The following is an 11,724-nucleotide window of genomic DNA, read 5'->3' as shown; positions in this document are numbered from 1 at the left end:
GGAGTCAGGTTTATAGGCTTCCTTGCTCGCACACACTTTCAGTTCTGCCCACAAATTTATAGGACTCATTTTACTGTTGATATAGATACTTTTGTACCCGTTTCCTCCAGCATCTTCACAAGGTCCTTTGCTGTTGTTCTGGGATTGATTTGCACTTTTCACACCAAAGTATGTTCATCTCTAGGAGACAGAACGTATCTTTTTCCTGAGCGGTATGATGGCTGCGTGGTCCCATGGTGTTTATACTTGCGTACTATTGTTTGTACAGATGAATGTGGTACCTTCAGGCGTTTGGAAATTGCTCCCAAGGATGAACCAAACTTGTGGAGGTCAACTATTTTTTTTCTGAGGTCTTGGCTGATTTCTTTTGATGTACCCATGATGTCAAGCAAAGAGGCACTGAGTTTGAAAGTAGGTCTTGAAATACATCCACAGGTACACCTCCAATTGACTCAAATTATGTCAATTAGCCTATCAGAAGCTTCTAAAGCCATTCATTTTCCAAGCTGTTTAAAGGCACAGTCAACATAGTGCATGTAAACTTCTGACCCACTGGAATTGTGATACAGTGAATTCTAAGTTAAATAATCGTCTGTAAACAATTGTTGGGAAAAAATACTTGTGTCATTCACAAAGTAGATGTCCTCACCGACTTGCCAAAACTATAGTTTGTTAACAAGAAATTTGTGGAGTGGTTGAAAAACGAGCTTTAATGACTCCAACCTAAGTATATGTAAACTTCCGACTTCAACTGTACATGTAGGTAGGGGTAAAAGTGACTAGGCAATCAGGATAGATAATAAACAGAGTAACAGCAGCGTGTGTGAATGTGTGTGTGCGTGTGTGTGAGTGAGTGCATGTTGTCTTAAGTAGTCTATGTGTGTTGGTGTGTCAGTGTAGTATATGTAAGTGTGTGGGTAGAGTCCAGTGAGTGTGCACAGAGCCAGTGCAACAGAGTCAGTGCAAATAAAAAGTGTGTCAATGCAAATAGTCAGGGTAGCCATTTGATTAACTGTTCAACAGTCTTATGGCTTGGTGGTCGGATCTGTTCAGAGAAACTGGTTGTGTGAGTGACAGCACACCTGTGTGGAAGGACATAAAATAACTCAACAGTAAGTCTTGGGAAAATGTCTCATAAAATGCATTATTTTTCCTAAGGCCTATGCATACAACATACCGTATGAGGTGTTGCATGCATTATCTTTCCTAAGGCCTATGCATACAACATACCGTATGAGGTGTTGCATGCATTATTTTTCCTAAGGCCTATGCATACAACATACCGTATGAGGTGTTTCATGCATTATTTTTCCTAAGGCCTATGCATACAACATACCGTATGAGGTGTTGCATGCATTATTTTTCCTAAGGCCTATGCATACAACATACCGTATGAGGTGTTGCATGCATTTTATTTTCCTAAGGCCTATGCATACAACATACCGTATGAGGTGTTGCATGCATTATCTTTCCTAAGGCCTATGCATACAACATACCGTATGAGGTGTTGCATGCATTTTATTTTCCTAAGGCCTATGCATACAACATACCGTATGAGGTGTTGCATGCATTTTATTTTCCTAAGGCCTATGCATACAACATACCGTATGAGGTGTTGCATGCATTTTATTTTCCTAAGGCCTATGCATACAACATACCGTATGAGGTGTTGCATGCATTTTATTTTCCTAAGGCCTATGCATACAACATACCGTATGAGGTGTTGCATGCATTTTATTTTCCTAAGGCCTATGCATACAACATACCGTATGAGGTGTTGCATGCATTTTATTTTCCTAAGGCCTATGCATACAACATACCGTATGAGGTGTTGCATGCATTATCTTTCCTAAGGCCTATGCATACAACATACCAGTGGTGGAAAAGGTACCCAATTGTCATACTTTAGTAAAAGTAAACATACCTTAATAGAAAATTACTCAAGTAAAAGAGAAAGTGACCCAGTAAAATACTACTTGAGTAAAAGTCTAAAAGTATTTGGTTTTAAATATACTTAAGTATCAAAAGTAAATGTAATTGCTAAAATATACTTAATTATTGAAAGTAAAAGTAAAGGTATAAATAAAAATAAAAAATCCTTATATTAAGCAAACCAGATGGCACCATTTACTTGTTTTTTTATTGACGGATAGCCAGGGGCACACTCCAACACTCAGACATAATTTACAAACAAAGCATGTGTTTAGTGAGTCCGCCAGATTAGAGGCAATAACTGTGGATGTTCTCTTGATAAGTGCATGAATTTGACCATTTTCCCACCCTACTAAGCATTCAAAATGTAACGAGTACTTTTGCATTTCATAGAAAATGTATGGAGTAAAAATAACATTATTTTCTTTAGGAATGTAGTGAAGTAAAATTAAAAGTTGTCAGAAATAGTAAAGTAATGTACAGTTACCCCCAAAAAACGACTTAAGTAGTACTTTCAAGTATTTTTACTTAAGTACTTTACATCACTGCAACATATAGTATAATGTGTTGCATGCAATATTTTTCCTAAGGCCTATACATACATACCTCATAGCTAGGCTACAAGAAAAAAAACTTCTGTACATTCCTACAGGTACTTGCCCAGGCACATGGCACACGTCTGCTGCCTCTTGGGAGCCCTGTGAATTGTTAATCCATGGCCTGGTTCCCAGGATGGTGTGTTTTGTTGCTCTCTAGGCCCATTCCTCTGTACTTTAGGTAACTATGGGCTGTACACAATACAAAGGAAAGGACTTTTGTCTCATCACCTCTTTTCACCCTATTGTTTCCCCAAGCCTCAGGAGTGGTGGATCCCTTCACATTGAAATTCTTCTGGTGAAGCTCTCTCTCTCTCTCTCTCACTCTCTCTCTCTCTCTCTCTCTCTCTCTCTCACACTCTCTCTCTCTCTCTCTCGCTCTCTGTCTCTCTCTCTCTCACTCACTCTCTCTCTCTCTCTCTCGCTCTCTGTCTCTCTCTCTCTCTCTCTCACTCTCTCTCTCTCTCTCTCGCTCTCTGTCTCTCTCTGTCTCCCTCGCACTGAGTGTATGAAACTCAGATGAAAGCTTTTAGGCCCTGCTGTGTCATTGAAAGTGTGTTTAAGACATTATATGGTTGGTGGTTTCCTATATTACAGATTTCCTAAGGCCTATACATACAAAATTCCGTATGAGGTGTTGCATGCATTATTTTTCCTAAGGCCTATGCATACAACATACCAGTGGTGAATGATGGGACTGGGATGTATGATGGTACTGTGATGTATGATGGGACTGTGATGTATGATGGTACTGTCATGTATGATGGGACTGTGATGTATGATGGGACTGTGATGTATGATGGGACTGTGATGTATGATGGGACTGTGATGTATGATGGGACTGTGATGTATGATGGTACTGTGATGTATGATGGGACTGTGATGTATGATGGGACTGTGATGTATGATGGGACTGTGATGTATGATGGGACTGTGATGTATGATGGTACTGTGATGTATGATGGGACTGTGATGTATGATGGGACTGTGATGTAGGATGGGACTGTGATGTATGATGGGACTGTGATGTATGATGGGACTGTGATGTATGATGGGACTGTGATGTATGATGGGACTGTCATGTTTAATGGGACTGTGATGTATGATGGGACTGTGATGTATGATGGGACTGTGATGTATGATGGGACTGTGATGTATGATGGGACTGTGATGTATGATGGGACTGTGATGTATGATGGGACTGTGATGTATGATGGGACTGTCATGTATGATGGGACTCATGTATGATGGCACTGTCATGTATGATGGGACTGTGATGTATGATGGGACTGTGATGCATGATGGGACTGTGATGCATGATGGGACTGGCATGTATTTCCCACTTGTTTTTATCTACACATAACGGGAATTGCCATAACGTAGTCTGTCTCTATGTTTTGTGTTTCCTTCAGTGAGTGTTAATGGTGAGAAATTCTGAATGAACTTCCATTCTCTCAAGACTAGAGAGACAATCCTACTCTGGCAAGCTGTGACTTATGGTTTACATGTGTTTGACCCCCCTGCTAACTTTTTCTCACACACTGACGGTTGTTTTCTCATTTTGCACCACACGTTCAGAGCTTGGCAGAGTCCTCTTGCTGATGTGCTCTGCACATATAACTCACGTCACACCATTTACCTTCTGTAATTGTCCATAATTACATTGTCACACCGATAACTGTGACTCACAGAAAGTCAAAGAGGAGATGATGATCAGTGTCAACACCTCATTTTCAGTGTGCAGTTGAGTGTAGCCTATTACACTCTATGCAAGAAACATCAGTGAAGCAAGACATGAGCCAAGGCCATTGGTTAGTTAACAGTCATATGATGAGGTAAGCCTCATGCTGTTTCGGCCTCTGTCAGTGTGACACCAGTGGGTTTTAGTCAGCAGCCCCAGGCCCCAGAGCAGTGATGAAGACCACAGGAGCCACAGGCTCATCCACAGGCTGGCTGAAACATTCACATTGATTGGTTAGGCTTAGGTTCAGACAAGACAGGAGCACCTGCTGGGGCAGCAGCCAGCACCACCACCCACAGCTGTGATTACTGGAGACAGTGTCACAGTATAATTTTTCACAAATATACAGAGGGTAAAGGAGATCACCGCACCCCTTACATGAATATTGTACATACTACAGGAGCAGGTGAAAAACTATTTAGGCAGTGTTGTCCTGTAATTGGGTTGTGTTGACACAAGCTGCCCTGCCCAGCCCTGGAGTGGTCTCCTGCAGTAATTCTTCCATTCAGTGTGTGTGTGTGTGTGTGTGTGTGTGTGTGTGTGTGTGTGTCTGAGTGACAGTGTGACACATTGAATAGAGCCAAGCTTACTAGAGCAGGATGAGACAGAGCCCCGTCTGACTCCCAGCCAAACGCTGCGTGACTCACTCCTTCAGAAGAATACATGCGGAGACACTGTGGAGCCTCTTGACGGTCAACACAGATATAAAGCTAATCACATCTTACCTAATATATAGTGAAATTACACCTTAGCGTACATCTTTTAGGCAGGTTCATTTTCAGTTCATTTAAAAGTTATGTAGAAACTGTGCTATTAAATGGAGAGAGAGGACAATGACTTGTGAATGTGTCAGAATTCCACAGTCATTGGAAAATAGGTACACTGCCACCTATTGGACTATAAGGACTGTTGGATCATCATTTACAATCAATAGTATGATATTGATGAAAATAAAATGTATATCCTATTTGAATAAAATGTTTAACTAGATTTAGCTGACATAGGAAACCCCCTAGCCCAACAAAAACAATTTAGTTTTCTATCCAATATGACTGTGCCAAAGAGTAGTACACAATTCCTCATTTCGTCAATGGTCAAAGGGGACACAAGGCAGGTTTTCATGTTGCAATCTCCGTAGATGAGAGGGAAGTTGAAAGCATGACTCGTGCTGTCGCAGAACAGATGTTTCGTGTAGACCGGAACAACAGAACTAGAGAATTTATACTTTCTAACTGAAAAAACATTTTTGTAACACTTATAATTAAGCAATAAGGCACAAGGAGGTGTGGTATATGGTGAATATACCTCTGCTAAGGGCTGTTCTTAAGCACGACGCTTTGTGGAGTGCCTGGACACAGCCCTAAACCGTGGTATATTGGCCATATATCACAAACCCCCGAGGTGCCTTATTGTTATTATATACTGGTTACCAACTTAATTAGAGCAGAAAAAATACATGTTTTGTCCATACCCGTGGTATACGATCTGATATACCATGGCTGTCAGCCAATCAGCAATCAGGGCTTGAACCATCCCAGTTAAAAATGGTCTTTGAAAAACTTTCAACACATTTTTTTAAGTGATATTTTTTTTAATAAGTTATTTTATTTAATAAATGCATAAAGGACTCCCGAGTGGTGCAGCGGTCTAAGGCACTGCATCTCAGTGCAAGAGGTGTCACTACAGTCCCTGGTTTGAATCCAGGCTGTATCACATCCGGCCATGATTGGGAGTCCCATAGGGCGGCGCACAATTGGCCAACCGTCGTCCGGGGTAGGCCGTCATTATAAATAAGAATTTGTTCTTAACTGACTTACCTAGTTAAATAAAGGTTAAATAAAATATATCAAGAAATATGGCATGGGGTACATACACATGTTCATTGACTTCAACTATAACAATGAAATGATCAGTATGAAGACAGTTGGAAAGCTCAGTATGACAGGAAGAGGCTGATATCTGTGGCTGCCATTATCATGAAGGCTAAAGCTGTGGGTGAAATATATTCTATCCAGATCAGGAGGGTCTAAAATAAATGCATTGAGGCAAGGCCTCAAGATAAGCAGCTGAATACATACAGTACACTCAGTCATTATACTCATATCATATAGCTTCAGACAAACATATACAGTGACACTATGTTCTTTTTTTCTACGAAGCTCTTTCTTCTGTGGCACATGGAATATAAAAACATTTGAGCATGAAATGAGCATTATACCACAACTGAAAAATGTGTCTAACACAGTGGGGCTACATAGAAAAATGTGTCTAACACAGTGGGACCTACATAGAAAAATGTCTCTAACACAGTGGGGCCTACATAGAAAAATGTGTCTAACACAGTGGGGCCTACATAGAAAAATGTGTCTAACACAGTGGGGCCTACATAGAAAAATGTGTCTAACACAGTGGGGCCTACATAGAAAAATGTGTCTAACACAGTGGGACCTACATAGAAAAATGTATCTAACACAGTGGGGCCTACATAGAAAAATGTGTCTAACACAGTGGGGCCTACATAGAAAAATGTGTCTAACACAGTGGGGCCTACATAGAAAAATGTGTCTAACACAGTGGGGCCTACATAGAAAAATGTGTCTAACACAGTGGGACCTACATAGAAAAATGTATCTAACACAGTGGGGCCTACATAGAAAAATGTGTCTAACACAGTGGGGCCTACATAGAAAAATGTGTCTAACACAGTGGGGCCTACATAGAAAAATGTGTCTAACACAGTGGGGCCTACATAGAAAAATGTGTCTAACACAGTGGGGCCTACATAGAAAAATGTGTCTAACACAGTGGGACCTACATAGAAAAATGTGTCTAACACAGTGGGACCTACATAGAAAAATGTGTCTAACACAGTGGGACCTACATAGAACAATGTGTCTAACACAGAGGGACCTACATAGAAAAATGTGTCTAACACAGTGGGACCTACATAGAAAAATGTGTATATGTTCAAATGTTAATTCAAATTCACTATAGGTAAAATGATATACAGAACCTATTTTAATGTTTTTATATGCATCATGTTTGACATAGACATTACTAACAATTGCTATTCTACATTTTAAGTTAATTAACATATAGAAACAATGTGACAAATCAAACTTTATCAAAAACATGTGATAAACATCATTTTCAATCTCAGGAAGAAACATTTTCACATATATTTACAAGTACATCCATTTGTTCCTTAGGCTCTGTGACACACTGCGAGCTGTGGCTCTGTGTCTGAGAGATGCTTGGTCTCTTGGTCACAAAGAACAGTTCTTTAGTCCCCTCTCCGGGAGCTGTGCTTGAGATGTGCCAGAACAATTTCTGAATGCCTGTCTCCCTCAGGGAACTCCGGAACGTACGCGCCACAAACACATAGAGCAAAGGGTTGACCGAGCTACTGATGAACACGAGCGCTCCAGCAATGAAAGTCATGGTGGTTCTGACGCTCTCTATACGCGCTGCGGCCTCTCGGTGGGACCCCTTGATGGTGAGGATGACGAGGGAGAGCACGTTGCCGACGTGGTGAGGGGTCCAGCATAATGCGAACACCACTACCATGCTTGCAATCAACCCCATGGACTTGCGCTTGGACTTAAAGGTAATCTGTGCGATGCGGCTGTAGAGACAGCTGTAGCAGACCACAAGAATGCAAAAGGGGACAGCAAAGCCCACCAGCGTCTCCAGTAGAACACACACTGCCTCCTGGCCGTCTGAGGTGTAGTCCCTGTACAGGCAATGCTCCTCCCCAGGGTCCCCCTCCACCACCTGGGTGGGAAAGACCGGGGTGCTGAATAGGAACGCAGCAGCCCACAGAACAAGAAGAACTTTATTCAAGGCCTTCTTCCTCCTCCAGCCGGCTGAGGCAAAGGGGTGTCGGACAGCGACAAAGCGCTCGACGCTCATGAGGGTGATGAGGAAGACGCTGCTGTACATGCAGGTGTTGATGATGTACACCATGGCCTTACAGGATGCCTCCCCGAACACCCAGGAGCGGGCCAAGGAGTAGATCCACAGGGGCAGGGTGATGAGCACCAGCAGGTCTGCAGCAGCCAGGTGGAGGATGAGCACCACGGTGTGGGAGCGCTGCTGGACGTGCCTCAGGATGGTCCAGATCACCAGCAGGTTCCCCGGGACCCCCACCAGGAACGACAGGCCCAGGATCACACAGGCCACCACTGTCCCGCCAGGAAACTCATCAGGAGCCATGGTGGACTCTGAAGCTGAAGACAGCTGATGATCGAACGGTTCTGGTTGATGCTGCCGATCGCCTTGCCTCACCTCGCTTTACGTGCCTTCTATCTGGTGTACATACTCAGACAGAAAAAAAGTGCTGCACCAGCAAGCTTTCACTTCCCTTTAACTTTGCTGAGGAGAACAGGAAAGAGGTTGGTTTTTCACAGAGCCATCACTCTGTGAGAGACATAGCACTGAGTCATCCAGTGGGTCCTTATTGTGGCACTGTCTGGAAAAATATATCTTCTGAGATATTTTAAGAGTTCAAACAATTGTATTGACCACAAATTACTTTATTGAAGTCATATGAACTTGAGATCAGATGATATGTTTTTATTGTGATCAAATAGAGTAAGGCAGTGTGTTATTTTATGTAACATGAATTTCAAGACAAAATAAAGGTTAAATCAAATAATATTCAAGGAATTGTAACATGACCATGAATAAATGTTATTTAGATTATACCACTTTATGAGCAAATGCAATCGCTTTATTGTGTTGAAATAGTCACAATTGAATTACTTGTGTGAGCTTTTCTCACCGTATATCACAAGGACCACAACGATATCTACATTTTGTACCATGATCATGAAAATATAACTGTTAATCAAACTTCTAGATTCTAAACATATTTATTTCTCATCAATGCTGACATCTGAATCAATGATCAGGTCACAGTTTTCATTTGACATTTTAGTCATTTAGCAGCCACTCTTATCCAGAACGACTTATCCAGAATGCTCTTATCCAGCGCGACCATCTCTGTAGTCCTACACGGTAGTTATGTCTGTGGTATTGTTGCAGTCTGGCCTTACTGAGGACATTGTGTTTTCCGATCCTATTGTGTTGCCAGATCCCCTTAGCTTGGAGGAGGTGTGTGAGGAGAGTTCCTGGAACAGCCTGACCATGCGGGACTCCTGGAGACTGCCCTGGAAGTTCCTTGCAGCGAAGGAATAGAACACAGGGTTCACAGAGCTACTAATGAAGGCCAGCACTCCAGAGATAAACACTATTGCAGTCTGGGCCACTGAAACAGGCACAACATCATCTGGATCCTCTGTCAGGATGCTGACTAGGTCTACAGTGTTGAGGACATGGTGAGGAAGCCAGCAGAGAACGAAGGCTACCACCACACTACTGATCAGAACTGTCGACTTCTGTTTGCTGCTGCCGAAATGCATTGTCCTCATGTGTGTTGCTACTAGACAGGAACAGACAGCCAGGGTGGAGAAGGGGACCACGAAGCCAACCAAGGTCTCCAGGCATAAGAACACCACCTCTTGGGCCACTGAGCTGTACTCCCTGAAAAGACACTGCTCAGTCCCATCGATCTCATCGTTGGAGCGGGTAAGAATGGATGGGATCCCTAAAAGGAAAGCCACAACCCAGAGTCCATAATGGCCTTGGTCTTCCAACGCAACATCTTGAACGGGTACCAGATGACAAGGAAGCGCTCGACGCTCATGAGGGGGATGAGGAAGACGCTGCTGTACATGCAGGTGTTGATGATGTACACCATGGCCTTACAGGATGCCTCCCCGAACACCCAGGAGCGGGCCAGGGAGTAGATCCACAGGGGCAGGGTGATGAGCACCAGCAGGTCTGCAGCAGCCAGGTGGAGGATGAGCACCACGGTGTGGGAGAGGCTGCTGGACGTGCCTCAGGATGGTCCAGATCACCAGCAGGTTCCCCGGGACCCCCACCAGGAACGACAGGCCCAGGATCACACAGACTACTGATCGCCCTACGGTTGACATTTCATTAAACAATGCATCATCATCGTCTGAGATGGAGGAGCCCGAGCTCTTCATTTTGCACTGCAGTCAACTGCTGTTTCCTAAGAAATAATGATTTTGTCTGGGGAGTACTTCCTTATATCACCCTTGGCCTCAAAAGCAGTAACGGTCACTTTACTTCGGTTATAAAACAAACAAGGGTTTCTGTCTGAGTGTGACAGTAATGTGGTTAGCTAGATGTGACAAAGAAAAATGAACAGGTTGTTAAATATTTGATGTATTTTTTTATTGTATTTATGTTTTACAGTAGATGATGTATGCCTTCCCCATTACAGTTTATACAATAATTATTTTTTGTGCGTGAGTGCATTGTGTTGGGCGCATTTTACATTGATCCCCCCTCCACCCCCACCCTCCCCCTTTTTTGCATGCATGCACACACACACACACACACTACATACGCTCACACACACAAAACACACACACACACTACATACGCTCACACAAAACACATACATGCATATTACCTACACACACTCGCATATAGACACACTTTCACACTTTTTCACTCTTCACATGCACTGTTGCTACTCTGTTTATTATTGCCTAGTAATTTGTACCCCTACCTACATGTACATATTACCTCAACAACCTTGTACCCCTGTACATTGACTCGTACCGGTACTCCTTGTATATACTGTAGCCTCGTTATTGTTAATTTATTGTGTTACTATTTTTCTTTAGCAAAAAAAAATCTTACTTTTTAACTCTGCATTGTTGCAAGTAAGCATTTCACGGTAAAGTCTACACCTGTTGTATTTGGCGCATGTGAAAAATAACATTTTATTTGACATAGGATTGACTCTTTTCATTGTTATTATTGATTACTCTACTGCATTGTTGAGGAAACTAGTGCATAAGCATTTGACTGCACCTTTTATACCTGTTGTAAACAGGGTTTGTCATGAATTAATTCAACAAATGTATTAGATTTTATGGATGGGTAGGTTACGTTCTGAATGTAATCTATTACAAACTAGTCATCAGTACTGTAACTAGGATAACACAAACTCAGTAACATAATCTACATAACATAATACTTCCACAGTTACCTGTCCAAAACTGTAATCCTAGTTACATTATTTTTTCATTAGAAAAAAGATAAAAAGGATACATCAAACTAATTTGGTGTGTCGTCATACTAGTCTCTGACTTGAACAAACTTAAACTTGCACCTTTTTTATGTTGAATTGAAAGTCATTGAGAAAACAGAGACGTCAGAATTTATTTTTTGCAAACATCCTTTCTGAATAAAAAAGTAATCATATAGTTTTTCAAACGCATCTGTAATCTGATTGCAATATTTTTAGCTGGTAAAGTAAGTGATTACAGGTAGTTGTTTTTCCTAATTAGACATGTAGTTGATTACGTGTAGTGTACCCAAACCCTGATTTTACTGGACAACATTGCACTTGAT

The 11,724-nt window shown here is 42.0% G+C and overlaps 1 protein-coding gene and 1 pseudogene across 1 annotated transcript; both read right to left on the bottom strand.

The window, feature by feature from the left end:
* Nucleotides 1–5,852: 5,852 nt before the first annotated feature.
* Nucleotides 5,853–8,681, bottom strand: LOC115113779 (leukotriene B4 receptor 1-like). The gene has a single exon (XM_029641765.2). It carries the CDS (start codon nucleotides 8,482–8,484, stop codon nucleotides 7,426–7,428), a length of 1,059 nt encoding a protein of 352 aa, XP_029497625.1. The 5' UTR covers nucleotides 8,485–8,681; the 3' UTR covers nucleotides 5,853–7,425.
* A 142-nt stretch (nucleotides 8,682–8,823) lies between these two features.
* On the bottom strand, nucleotides 8,824–10,353 carry LOC115113780 (leukotriene B4 receptor 1-like; annotated as a pseudogene).
* Nucleotides 10,354–11,724: the final 1,371 nt, after the last annotated feature.

The sequence above is a fragment of the Oncorhynchus nerka genome, linkage group LG27 (assembly GCF_034236695.1).
Source record: "Oncorhynchus nerka isolate Pitt River linkage group LG27, Oner_Uvic_2.0, whole genome shotgun sequence".
In the NCBI taxonomy this organism is placed as follows: Eukaryota; Metazoa; Chordata; class Actinopteri; order Salmoniformes; family Salmonidae; genus Oncorhynchus; species Oncorhynchus nerka.
This window is presented reverse-complemented; position numbering and strand designations above follow the sequence as displayed.

Excerpts from the sequence above, each read along its gene's own strand:
- LOC115113779 (XM_029641765.2), bottom strand. The coding sequence starts at position 8,484 with ATGGCTCCTGATGAGTTTCCTGGCGGGACAGTGGTGGCCTGTGTGATC.